This window comes from Neolamprologus multifasciatus, chromosome 11 (assembly GCF_963576455.1).
Source record: "Neolamprologus multifasciatus chromosome 11, fNeoMul1.2, whole genome shotgun sequence".
Taxonomy (NCBI): domain Eukaryota; kingdom Metazoa; phylum Chordata; class Actinopteri; order Cichliformes; family Cichlidae; genus Neolamprologus; species Neolamprologus multifasciatus.
The window spans coordinates 16,394,642-16,407,579 of record NC_140449.1 but is presented as its reverse complement, the minus strand read 5'-3'; the positions used below and the strand labels follow the sequence as shown (position 1 = coordinate 16,407,579).

General features: G+C 38.9%; 1 protein-coding gene across 2 annotated transcripts; it reads left to right on the top strand.

Annotated features, from left to right (window-relative positions):
- The first annotated feature begins 5,189 nt into the window (after positions 1 to 5,189).
- Positions 5,190 to 12,850, top strand: LOC146508032 (uncharacterized). 2 transcript variants are annotated; one of them, XM_085178525.1, is made up of 18 exons: positions 5,190 to 5,288; positions 5,624 to 5,743; positions 5,816 to 5,991; positions 6,264 to 6,335; positions 6,839 to 6,947; positions 7,515 to 7,591; positions 7,988 to 8,060; positions 8,226 to 8,338; positions 8,412 to 8,437; positions 9,241 to 9,378; positions 9,509 to 9,618; positions 9,707 to 9,799; positions 9,883 to 9,966; positions 10,051 to 10,165; positions 10,267 to 10,372; positions 11,502 to 11,684; positions 11,766 to 11,840; positions 11,923 to 12,850. In XM_085178525.1, the coding sequence occupies exons 2-18, from the start codon at positions 5,626 to 5,628 to the stop codon at positions 12,004 to 12,006; spliced, it is 1,752 nt and encodes a 583-aa protein (XP_085034651.1). In that variant the 5' UTR covers positions 5,190 to 5,288; positions 5,624 to 5,625; the 3' UTR covers positions 12,007 to 12,850. The 2 variants fall into 2 exon arrangements, with proteins under 2 accessions (XP_085034651.1, XP_085034652.1); XM_085178526.1 differs by lacking the exons at positions 5,190 to 5,288; positions 5,624 to 5,743; positions 5,816 to 5,991; positions 6,839 to 6,947.
- The last annotated feature ends 88 nt before the right edge of the window (positions 12,851 to 12,938 follow it).

Below are 12,938 nucleotides of genomic sequence, written 5' to 3'. Positions count from 1 at the left end.
TTACCTTCAAAGGGATTTCAGTGACACCCTGTGTGTGAACAAGAAACTGCACTCAGTTCAGTCTGAGAAGCTAAGTGGGCATTTCAGGCAGAACATTTCCACGTCACAAGACCAACACGAGATGTAGAAAGACAGTTTGCTGTTAATGTCATATGATTGGGGGGTCTGTGGTCAGAGGCGAACCCACAGAGAGGAGTCACTTGATGTTTTGGATTATTAGGCATAAACTGATGGGGAAACAATAGCGAGGGGAAGGACATTTTTTTCACAAGATTAAAGCAAAGGCTGAGAAAGAAGTGCTACGGAGGACAGACAAAAGTCTAATGATGTCAAGACAGAGTTGGATCCATTTGATGTGGTGTCAGAGAAACCGAGCAGAAAGAAGGCAAATAATCATTTAAAAAGATTAGACTGCTTAAATAAAGGAAATATGTTAGTCACTCAGAGGCAAACAGTGGACCCTGAGAATAAAATTTATTGTTTAACATGAAAACCTGATTTTTCTCTTTAGTAGACAGATTTTCTTGCAAGTATAAAAACAAGTTTTAGGATACTCTGCAGACTTGATAAATGGATGGCTTTGTACAAAGCAGAGATGCTTTTTTGTTTTTCTATTTTTTGTCTGATTGACAAGTTGAGCGCACAGTAAGGGAAAACAGATGTAGTGTTTCTGGTGTTTATAAGAAGCAGACCGTGCTGGCAGCATAACTTTATTGCTGACTGCAGCACACAGACACATGTGACCATTGCATTGCTTCTCTGCCGATTATTTTTTATTCCTCTAGTGTCCACTAGGTAGTGTAATTTTTCACACAAGACAACATTCTTGTGAATATAACAACAGATTATACCAACGCACTGACAACTTGCAACGACATTGCTACTTCATAAACTGTTATGCTGCACAAAACGTCATGGTATTGTGTTGCAGAGTTCATTTCTCTTAATTAATCTTGAAAATTAATTAAACAGGAAAAGAAGCTGCTTGTTATTCCAGTACTTATTTGTGCACATGCAAGCTATAAATAAACACAAAGTGCTTTGCCTCAATTTAATTGAGGCAAAGCACTTTGTGTTTATTTAGTTACCGCTTCTACAAAGTTCAGCGCTACAGAAAACACAACATTCATGTTACAGGTTTTCTTGCAGGCTTGTAAAAAGATAATAATTATTCTGAAAATAATGAGCTCAATTTGCAAGAGGGACGACCTGAAGGTAGGAGTATGTTGTGTAATAAATTAAAAGAGACCTGTTAGCACTGTGACATTTGCAAAACAAAGACTCATACTGATACATACATACATACTGATCAATTATACTTTTTTTCACATTATATGAAAACATAATGAGCTCATCCACATTTTATCTCACTTTTGATACCTTATAGGGTTTGAGAGCAGATTGCCTAGCTTCCTACAAGACAGCCACCGTTATCCAGTTTGTTGCTTGAGCATCCATTCTTCCCATCCGGTCGTCACAACTGCTGTAAACTGAGACTCATTCTTCATCACTGCTGCTTTCATGGGGTGGCTGTAGCTCAGGTGGCAGAGCAGGTCAGCCACTAATCAGAATCTGCCTCCTGGCTGCATGCCAAATATCCTTGGGCAAGATACTAACCCCATGTTTGGCCACTGGTGGTGGTCAGAGGGCCCGGTGGCGCCTGTGTCCGGCAGCCTCGCCTCTGTCAGTGCGCCCCAGGGCAGCTGTGGCTACAATGTAGCTGCCATCACCAGTGTGTGAATGGGTGAATGACTGAATGTCTAGTCCTTAAGGACTAGAAAAGCGCTATACAAATGCAGGCCATTTACCATTTCTTTGTGTGATCAGGACCCCAAAGCGCTTTACACAACCAGTCATCCACCCATTCACACACTGGTGATGGCGCACTGACCGAGGCGAGGCTGCCGGACACTGGTGCCACCAGGCCCTGTGACCACGACCAGTAGGCAACGGGTGACGTATCTTGCCCAAGGACACAACGACCGAGACTGTGGGGGCTCGAACCAGCAACCTTCTGATTACAAGGCGAACTCCCAACTCTTGAGCCACGATCGCCCCAATTTGTCCCATGATCGGAAGGTCGGGGGTTCAAATCTACTGAATGGCTACCCTGAGGTACCTGAGCAAGGTACTGTCCCTACACACACCGGGCGTTAGATTGGTGGCTGCCCACTCCTTAAATACAAAGAGTAAGTTAATAAACTATACAAAAAAGCACTTGTATTTCTGTCTGCTGCAACCGTCAAGCATCACTGCAAAAAATAAAACAAATGAGAATCCATCAGGATTCTTCTAATATACTTCACTTTTCCCTTACAGTCAGTAACATTTTCTGCATCAGTTTTAAACAATCCAACTCTCAGATATGTACAGAAAACCCCAGGTGCAAGTCGCTAACAAGTGCTTTATTAGCTCTGCCATACCTTTACCATACATGCTACCAAATTTATACTAGCCCTGCCAGAAGCTAAGGCTACCAAATTTATACTATACCTTCACAGACAAAGGTGTCATAGCTTCTGTATCCTGTAGTAAACAGCGTTGTCAGGTACCAACAGGAGTTCTTGTCATTGTCCCACAATGAGCGCCCAAAAGACATCTTGCAGAGTCTTCTGTGAGGACTAAAAGTGGAGTTTAAGCGTAAAGTTAAAGGAGCTGACTCGCTATGACTTTCCATTTCCATTCCTATGGAAGCTGATGCCTCATGTGGAGAATGCTGACTCCTAGTAGTCCCTGTCCACATTTCTCCTGGCTGAAGAGCTGAGCCCTGAAGACAATGGTTAGAGACTTCTCGGGTTGTTCATCATCTCTTTATATTTTTCCACACCTATTTACCTGCTCAGGACAGCTCTCTTCCCTGTTCCTCTTTGTGGTGGTGCTGATGCCTGAGGTTGAGGGAGCAGCCTCTTCTAACCTCTGAGTGACTGAAAGTTCTTGGTGTAGAACATGTTGCCCATTATCCTTTACATGTTACATGTTGCAAGTAGAACAAGTACATGTAGAGCATAGACAAGATGGTCACAGCAATCTCATAACCCTGCCAAAAAATGTCTCATGCTAACTGCTGTATGAGAGAAGACCAAAATCAGATCTCTCATCCTCATTTAGTGAGTAATATCCAGAGTCCTCACTGAGCCAGACATCATTATTTATGACTTCATTGTCCGCATCTCTTTCCATTACTCAAAATTTCTTACTCAAAATTGTCATCAAGGAGTGAAAGGATACCCTCAGGTTCAGCTTCGATCTGGACTTTTCCGTCCTCAACCTCAGCATCTTCCTCCTCACCTGAAGAGATGTTGACTGATCAGCATCAACAATCCTGATGAATTCGATGAGGCTACCTTCTGCAGGATGATGTAGTTTCCTCAACCTGCAAGTAAACACACTCATCTGCTATTATTAGTTTGGGGATTTTCAATCATAATATTGGCAAGTGCTAAAGCACCCCTAAAATAACTGCAGTAATAGTAGGAATAAAACTACTGTAAACTTGTCTATACAAACTTGTCTACTGACGACAGTATAGGTTACAACAAAAACAGGTTTAAATATCCAGTTCTAGATGTTACAGTGCAGGCACACAAAGGTGTTGCATGCTTCAGCAGCGCTGCTCGTCATTAATGTATAAAACTTTTGTAGCTGTCCCTGAAAGAAGACAAAGAGGTAACTTCATGATACATATCTGTGGTGCTGATTTAAAACACATTTTACCTGAAACATTGGCAAGCAAATGTAAAAATTGCTCTGATAATGCAAGGTTATTTATGTGACTTAAAAAGCGTTTGCTTATCCACCTTTGTTCTCTCAACAGCACCAAGAACATAAGCTAATCACTAGAGAATATTAGCTTATTTTAGCTTTTTTGATAGCTTTTTAGCTCATTTTAGCCACAAGTCAGGTGATACATCACTTGTTGGCAGCCAAGGAGCTGATGTACTTTATTAGTTTCCTATTTTGGTTGAATTCAGCGTCACTGTGTGTTATAAGGTAAATGGCTAGCAGCAGCCTATATACTTAGTTAAATATGGGCAATTAAATATGTCTGAACTGAATACTGTTACTTTAATTGTTTAAAGTAACATAGACTGACTTTATGTGATTAAGACTAGGTCTATATGTATTCAGTCAATGAGAATGAAGTCAAAAGTGTGCATGCCCTGCATACAAAAAACAACAAAAAACCAAAACCAGGTGTTGAATGTCTATAAATATCTACCTGACTGTCATTATTTCTGTAGGAAATAGGGATGAGTAAAGCTACCATGGTGATAAAAAACTAATATTTGACTGAATGGGACTTTAATCCAGTGACTGAGTCCACATCCCTATGACAGAAATGAACATTAAACTTATTTCTGTAACCTGGTTGTTTTCTTAGCCAGTTTTTGTCTCTGATGCAGATTGTTTGGGGTTTTTTGTTGTTGTTTTTTTGAAGAAACTGCTTTTCAGATACATTTTTTTTCTGTGCACTCTGGCATTCTTCCTGCTGCTGCCATTAAATGGCATGCCGTTGGGCAAAAGTGTGCCACTTTCAGCAGCAGTGAGGGCGACCTGTCATGTCATATGTTTAGTCCACCAATGATTTCACAAGTTTCACAGGATCTTCTCACTCTCCTGTTAGTTCTCTACGATATTTATGTTTTCTCTGCACTTTCAACACTGACTGAACTGATGGCTACACACTCACTCATTCTTTATATATGAGCAATGAACGTGTAAGAAAAGAAAAAAAAGATTTGGAAGCACTGTGTTGCTTGGATTATATTTTTATTGTCTATTATTATATTACTATTGGCCTAGTGGGCTTCAAGTAGCAGTGCTAAAAAGATGGACGATGGATACCTTGCAATTCTACCCCTCTGGGAAATGCAGATGTTGTAATGTTTCCAATTTAAGAGAATATGAACGCTTCTTGTTTGTTATTCCCACTCCCTGCCAGTTGATGGCGGTAAAGCACCATTTCGTTTTAGCCATCAAAAAGAACAAGTGGTTTCTGTAGTTGTTAATGTAAAAAAGGGGCGGGCGGATATAGCAGAAAGAAAAATGAATGAATTTGTTTCATTAATTCTCTTTACAGGTTATAAAATTTACAACTGCCACTTAAAATGAGCAAACCTTCATGTGCAGAGATGATGCTGTTGTGTTCCGATAATCCATCCTACCTGACAAACCATCCTATCCATTGCTTCTGCGCATGAGCTGCGCATGCGCACAACACAAAACCGGAATTTTCAGGGATAGCGTCCGCCTGTAATTTCATGCTACTTTTGATATTTGGAAAATAGGTAAGTATTGATACTTTATTGCCGTGGATACTTGATTTTTTTAAGCCATTGTGAATGTTTGTTAATTTTAAAGTGAACAATGTTGTCTGCGTTTTCCACAAAATTATCGAATTTGCAGCTTCGGTTAAGTCTAGTTTCAAGTCATGATTTAAGCTTGTACACATATTATGTTATCTAGAAAGTTAGAAAGTTTGCAGTGCATTCTTGCTGAGTGATAAGACCGTTATATTCTGTTAAGTCTACTTAGGTAATGTGGTTATTTAATAGGTTAAATTGTATGCTTTGTTTGCTGCACATATTGAAGCACAAAAGAAAATGTCTGTTTACGTTTGTAGATATGGAGAAGAAATGGGAAGAGATATACTCGCTCCTTTCTGCTGGGTCCTACCCTTCAGAATATGACAAGGCTCAGAGGCAAAACCTCAGAAGATATGCCTCAAAATTCAAACTGAATGGTCAGTAATTTTTTGTTAATATTAACAAATCATATATTTGGTTAAATACATTGTAAATATTTTTTTCTGTAGATGGAGAACTCTTTTTTGGAACCAGAAGAGTAGTAAAAACTAAGGACGATGCCAGGAGGATCTTTCATGAGTTTCATTCATGTCCAATTAAAGGACACACTGGCACACAGAAAACGCTAGCAGCAGTGTGTTCCGGATTTTACTGGTTTAGTATGACGGTTGACATTAAAAATTGGGTATGTATTAACTGTTTGTATCGTAGTTAAATAGTGTTTAAAATAAGCAATTTTGTTTATAGCAACTAAAAGACAAACTGTACATTAGCAAAATATAAATAAATATGTTTAAGTAATTATATTACATTAATAACCTGTAGACCTGGCAGAGATTTTAAGACATGCATATCAAGTACTGTCGCTAGATTGATTGATTTTTAGAGAAAACGCAATTAAGTAATTTTATTACATAAGAATAAAAACTCATACTTTATAAATATTTTACCTTAAAGATTCTGGAATGTGACCAGTGTCAAAAAGATGGGAAACCACTGGCTGCTGTGCAGCCGTTGCAGTGTATTAAGGTAAATATTACGCCCCTTTTCCACTATAGTACTGTATACTTTATATAGGTAAAAGTTCATAGATGACATTATAAGTCTATGTGACTAAAATTTGTTATAATTATAAAGGTATATAATTGTTCAAGTAACCCTGACATTTGTCAGCATGCAGTCTCAAAATGTCTTATTTTGTACAGATGTACAAGTGCCACTTAAAATGCACTCTATATCCAATAGTTGCATCACTTTGTGACCATTATGAAGTTTTTTGACTTGTTAAAGCTAGATCAAACCTTGACCAGTGAATGAAAAATAAATTGATGTCCAAATAAACAGTGCGCCCATTTTGCAGTGTGACTGTGAACAAGCAAAACATGTAGATTCAAATTCAAAGACAATACGGGTCGCCACATGCGGATGTAATTATATATCACTGACTTCAGTTAATATGCACTGATAATAGTTAAGGTAATTTTGGTATTGGACGAACCTTTGCTGAATCTTGAAAACGTGTACATGTTCAGAGGCCGTGTAGTGGAACCAACGAGGGAGGAAGACAAAAGAAATTAGCGCCTGCTGGCAGGGCTCGTAGTGCGGATCGAAAAATGGCAGCGCAGGAGAAGTTCTTTGCAGGTAAACAGAAATTTTTGAAACGGTAAAGTGTGTGGGAGGGAGGCCACAAGGGTTCATAGACCTTAAAGCTTAGTGTCCTGCTGCAGTCTGTGGTCTTTTACCACTCTTATATGATCTTCACTCTGAGTTAAATAACTTGTTTAAAAATGTATTTCTTCCCATCTTCCCAAGATGAATAATAATAATAATGAACTACAAAAACAGAGATCACAAAGTACTTTGGCAAACAGACAAAAGGAATACTCACAGGGAACAATTTAAACAAATAGACAAAGCCTGCACACAGATAATTAAAAAAGAAAAAAACAATTAAAAATGTAAATAAATCAATGAAAGGTTAGATGCAGGCAATAAGAAAGGTAAATGAAATATGATAACAGGAAGATAAAAGATAAAATGGAATCACGTAAAAACAAGTCTGTAAAATGTGTTTTACATGTGATTTGATGGCAGTAACTAAATCTGTGAGCCTTTTTATCCTCAGGCTGGTCTTTCCAAAGTTGATATTGAAAGTGCTGTCACTCCTTGGGATGTTTTAAAACAAATATTAAAAAACATGTTGCACAGGAATTCCCAAGATCCAGTATAAACCTGACGCTGGACCTGGTGATGTCATGTGTTATAAACACTACAATGCAGAAGAGGTAGGTGAGAGACACACACACACACTCACACACACACAGATATGTCAAGCAGACTCAGGGGTAGAAAACCAAAGTGGGCAAATAATTGGAATTTGATGTAATTATTTCTTGTTTGTTATTAAAGTGGGACATTAATAACGGCATGCTCCAGGACACACTGTTTCAAAATCCAATTAACTGTACAGTACAACCTAAACCGCTTTATCTATGCAGATGTTTTTAGTCGTCTTAGTTTGATATTGGAAAAAATCATAATGTCAGCTGTACATTTTTGCTCCGGGGCCACTCAAGAGCTTAATACAATCACATGCTGACTTAACTCTGTTTGTGTCATTGTTTTGACTGCACAGTTAGAGTTGTGTGAGGCTGTGTGGAGCTCGGTGTTCCTGTGTGCAGGTGCTGATGGGGAGGACGATGGAGGACTGGTTGAGGTTTTCAGTCTGCTACTGGCACTCTTTCTGTGGACCAGGTAATGTTGCAATTGAGCCAACATTCGTGCTTGTCATTAAACAGTCTGAGGGTCGATGGTTACAAATGTGCCCTGCAGGCTTTGACTCGTGCACACATAAACAGTTTTACTTTTCTCAGATCAACACATCTCCTTTATAATATTGCCTTGTTTTCTGTTTGGTAGGTGCCGGTCCTTTTGGAGTTCCAACCCACCACCGACTCTGGAATAAAGGGTCTCCTATGAAATCAGCCAGGAAGCGACTCTATGCAGCCTTTGAGTTTTTCACCAAGCTTGGAGTGAGGCTTTTAATATCTCAGAGCTGATCAGATCACAGTATAATTCCTCATTGACGTCTGTTTGTTTTCACAGGTAAAATATTACACTTTCCATGACAGGTAAGAAAGCTGAAGTTATCTTGATTTCACCCTGACCTGACAAAGTTCTGGAGGAATGTAGAAGAACATAATGTACAATGTTTATGGGGTGCATATAGTTATACATTGAATTCATGAAAATAGCCAGTGCAGTCTGGGCTGTAGTTTTCTTCAGATATACTTAGAACTACCAGGATGCTTTGATTAGGCTCAAAATATGGTTGGAACTTCATCCATGTCATAATTATGGACAGACACAAACTCAGCTCTTATATGGCGTGGACATCTGAGTTTGGGAATGCGATAATTTGAGAATGAGGTGAGATAGGATTTTCACATTCATTCCAAAGGTGCATATACTAACAATCAGAAGAGTTTCAGTCTCGGTGGCCTTGAATTCAAGGTCAGAGGTCAGGTTTTCTCAAAATGACCTAACATTATCTAATTTATACTGTAGGTGCATCTACGATGAGGCTGAGGGGTAGCATTTTTGTAGACCTGCTTCTGCACACTACCATCATGATTTTAAAATCAAAAGGCCCAGATGTGACTAAAGTGCAGACTTTCAGTTTTAATTGAAGGGTTTTAACAAAAGTATTGCATTAACTATATGAGGATTACGAACATTTTTATCCACATTCCCTCATTATCTACAGTATAATCACCTCATATGCGTTTATTTCTACATGTTTTCTGCGACAATTTTATGTATAATTGTACCGTCTGGGAGATAAGAGGGTATTTTCACTCAGTGGTAATAGTATCTGTATACTGTATTATTCTGGTGCTCTGAAATTGAGTGCTTAGCCCTGTGCCTCCGACAGAGACATTGCCCCTGAGGGCTCCACGCTGGAGGAGTCCAACCGCAATCTGGATGAAATAACAGACCTGGCTCTCAAGCTACAGAACCAGACTGGAGTGAAGTTGCTGTGGATCACCTGTAACCTCTTTACTCACTTAAGGTTAACACTGTAGTCATACCTTAAACCTCACTTTTTTCTTTTTTTGTTAAACCTGAGTTTCAGGAGCACAGAAAGTTATGAATGGTTCAGTCAGTTATGCAGATTTCTGTCTATAAACATCATACTACAGGTACATGAATGGTGCAGCCACTAACCCTGACTGCCATGTGCTGGCCTATGCTGGTACTCAGGTGAAAAAAAGTCTGGAAATCGCCAAGAAGCTGGGTGCAGAAAACTTTGGTATGATGGATTTGATGGTTACGATCTTGTAATGTTATGACTCTTCTGTGTAAGTGGCGCTTTAATCTGAACATTTTTGGCTTTTTAGTTTTTTGGGGAGGAAGAGGTTTCCACTCCATCCATAACACTGATGTTGCTGTTGAACTCAATCACATGGCCATCTTCTTCAAAATGGCTGTCAGTAAGTGTGCACGTGAACAGCAGACAGGCTTTGAGTTTGTCAGCTGTGTCTGTTCTGTTTCATGTCTGCGTGTTTGTCTGCAGACTACAAAGAGAAGATTGGGTTGAGTTGTCAGTTTCTAATTGCACCCCAACAAAAGGAGCCCAGCAAACACCAGTATGATTACGGTGAGGCTTCTAAAGCTCATCATAAAGTAACCTAAGCCAATACACTTCTTCAGTGTTGCATCTTATGTCTGTTGTTTTCTGTAGATGCTATGAGTCTTATAGGATTCCTAAAGCATTTTGGTTTGGACAGTGACTTTAAGTTAAAAATTGAGCCCAACCACACCACTCTAGGAGGACACGATATCGTCATGGCATCTGCGTGAGTCACTCTCTTGTGAAGTAACAGAAGTCTAACTTTGTAGCATGTTCATGCTTTTTGTTTGTTTTGTTTTTTAATCATTCTTGCTTGCTGGTGCACAGTTTTGGGATGCTGGGATCGATTGACTCCAACACAGGCTATCCTTACCTGGGGTGGGACACAGATCAGTGCCCCCTGGACATCAGGAACACCACCTTGATCATGAAAGTAAGCTAACTAAATATATAACGGTTAATTTAAATTGATGTTAGTCAATATAAGTTAAGTTTGCTATATTTTAGGTGACATTTACAAGATTTGGTAAACTGCAGCAGTTGGAATGATTAAATAGGTGGTTACACTTTCTTGATGCCTTGCATGTACAACAAATATAAATCCAGTGATCACTCTTCCTTTAGAGGTAGTGTAGGTTGGTTGGGTTCCAGTAAAAAAAAAGTATTACTATTAGCTGAGTCCTCTGTTCACTAGCTAGCTGCTGACTGGAAATTTCTGTCAGGCAGGCAGTTTTCTTCCTTCCTCATTAGGAAAGTGTAGAAAAAGTCTTTATCAGCTAAGTGCTGTGGCATGTTTATTGTTAGCTAGGTAGTTACTAGCTTTATAATCTGATTTGTGCTTGGGAGATGGCATACAGTAATGCTCATCAAAAAAATTGGTCTGCCTGCCTCTGATAAAATGAAATTCTCAGTTGTTGCAGACTGGACAGAAGAAGACAGTAATTTGAGAGCTTATTAGGTTGGTTGTTGATTTGGCTACTTGGAGCAGTGGCCAGTGTGTTTTTTATCTCTTCCAGTGTTGCCTGGCTACAAGTGTATCTGATGATTGCGATCCATATTGACCGTTTAGCGTGAAACCAAAGCCTACTCAAAGGTGGTTGGTCAACAGAACTCTGGTCACTTACAATAGTGTATTATTAGAAAATGACCAGAAAGCTTCCAGTACCAGAGATTACCTAGTGCAGTCTGTGTTGAAGCTTGGTATGTGCATTACTGACAGTGAACCTTTTTCATATAATACATTAGCACTGGACAACAAGCCAATATTTAACATTAGCTATGCATTGCTGGGTCCCCACAATATTACATTTACTCTTTATGTCTAAATCTATGTGAGCTCAAAACAATAAAAATTCTAAAACTGCACTTTACGAGTTACTATGGCTAGTTTAGATGAATCAATCATTAATCTAGCATCTGTTAGAATGATGCTAGATTAGATTAAAACAAAGCTTGGCTTGGATGAATTGGATGAAAAAGGATGAATTTTTAGATCAATGGTTTCACTGTTAATAACATTAGATGAGAGATAATCTAACTTCCTCGTTCCTCTGTTTGTCCAGGTGATCGTTGAACAAGGCGGCCTGCATCCAGGAGGCTTGAACTTTGTTGCAAAGGCGCACAGAGAGTCCACTGACCTCGAGGACCTGTTCATTAGTCACATCGGAGTCATGGACGCCTTTGCAAGAGGACTCAGGAATGCCGTTCACATCATTGAGGATGGGGTTATTGCTAGTATGATGCAGGTATGTGTGCAGCTACTTGAGTGTAAAGTATACGTTAATAATATTAATAGGAAAATGCAAGTTATGTGTAATGTTAAACAGGAGCGGTACTCAAGCTTTAGTCACGGCCTCGGACAGAAGGTGGAGAATGGTACTGCCACCTTAGAGGAGATGGAGGTAAGACTCAGGTTGAGCTTATATTTAAACTGGAGTTTATATTTGTACCAACTCTACATGATGTGTCTTTTTGTTATTTCAGGATTTCATCAAGCAGAACGGTGAGCCAGAAGTAACATCAGGGAAGCAAGAAAAGTATGAGTCCGTCTTTAACCACTACATATAATCAAAACACCTCTCTGCGTATGCAGCATTGGCCGTCAGGTGATGCCTTACTTGTAGGAAAGCCCACTCATTTTCAACACTGTACTTTATTTAGTCCTGTCATGCATTTGTAGTCACGCAAACTTTTAAAGTGACACTTAAATTCAATAAAAATGTTGTCAATATGTGTTTGAGGAGTTGCTGGCATGCGTTATTATTGTCATACACTGTTATTTCATGGTTTCTATAGCCCAGTGTGTATCTGGTGAATTTACATTGCTCAGATATATTAATCATTGACTAACAATTTAGTCATTTTCTAGATTCAACACTAGTGGAAGTAATATTCAAAGCCTTTAATCACATAGAAATACTAAAATCACACAATAAAAGTATTCATAAGTCTATAAAAACAAAGGCCTGCCAGAGCTGAAGCTAACAGCATAAATACCTCTTACCTGTTATGTGTTGGTATAGTTTATGGACTGATCTAGTAGTTAGTTTCTTGATTAGTTTGAAATATTTAAGAAAAAATGAGTGAAATAGACACTATTATTAGTCCCAAGTAACACCTTCAGACAGTTACAAGGACATTTTTAATTAGCAGTGTTTAAAAACACACTTCTAGGGAGAAATGCAGAAAATGATTTAGAGGCTGGAATTATAAAATACTGCGCATTTCTGCATGAAAACAGACTTTAATAAAGAAAGATCTAATCTAACATATGCGGGCTGACTTAGGTGTTTACATGTGAGATGAAGGCATTTTAACTCAGACTGTTGTTTAAATGTATTAGAACATCACACTTTGTAATTTTTTCTATATAATTTGAACTCTTACAGACTGAAGCAGCTTTTTAATCCTACCCAAACAAACACGACTCATTATCACAGCTTCTCCAGCTGTGTGATATCGTCGATTTGATTGATCGATTGATTTCCCGGATAACAGGG

Bases quoted from the DNA above. Each gene is read 5' to 3' on its own strand.
- LOC146508032 (XM_085178525.1), top strand. From the start codon at position 5,626: ATGGAGAAGAAATGGGAAGAGATATACTCGCTCCTTTCTGCTGGGTCC. The intron at 6,948-7,514 runs GTAAACAGAAAT...CATGTTGCACAG, and splicing joins GCAGGAGAAGTTCTTTGCAG to GAATTCCCAAGATCCAGTAT. The intron at 8,061-8,225 runs GTAATGTTGCAA...TCTGTTTGGTAG, and splicing joins GCACTCTTTCTGTGGACCAG to GTGCCGGTCCTTTTGGAGTT.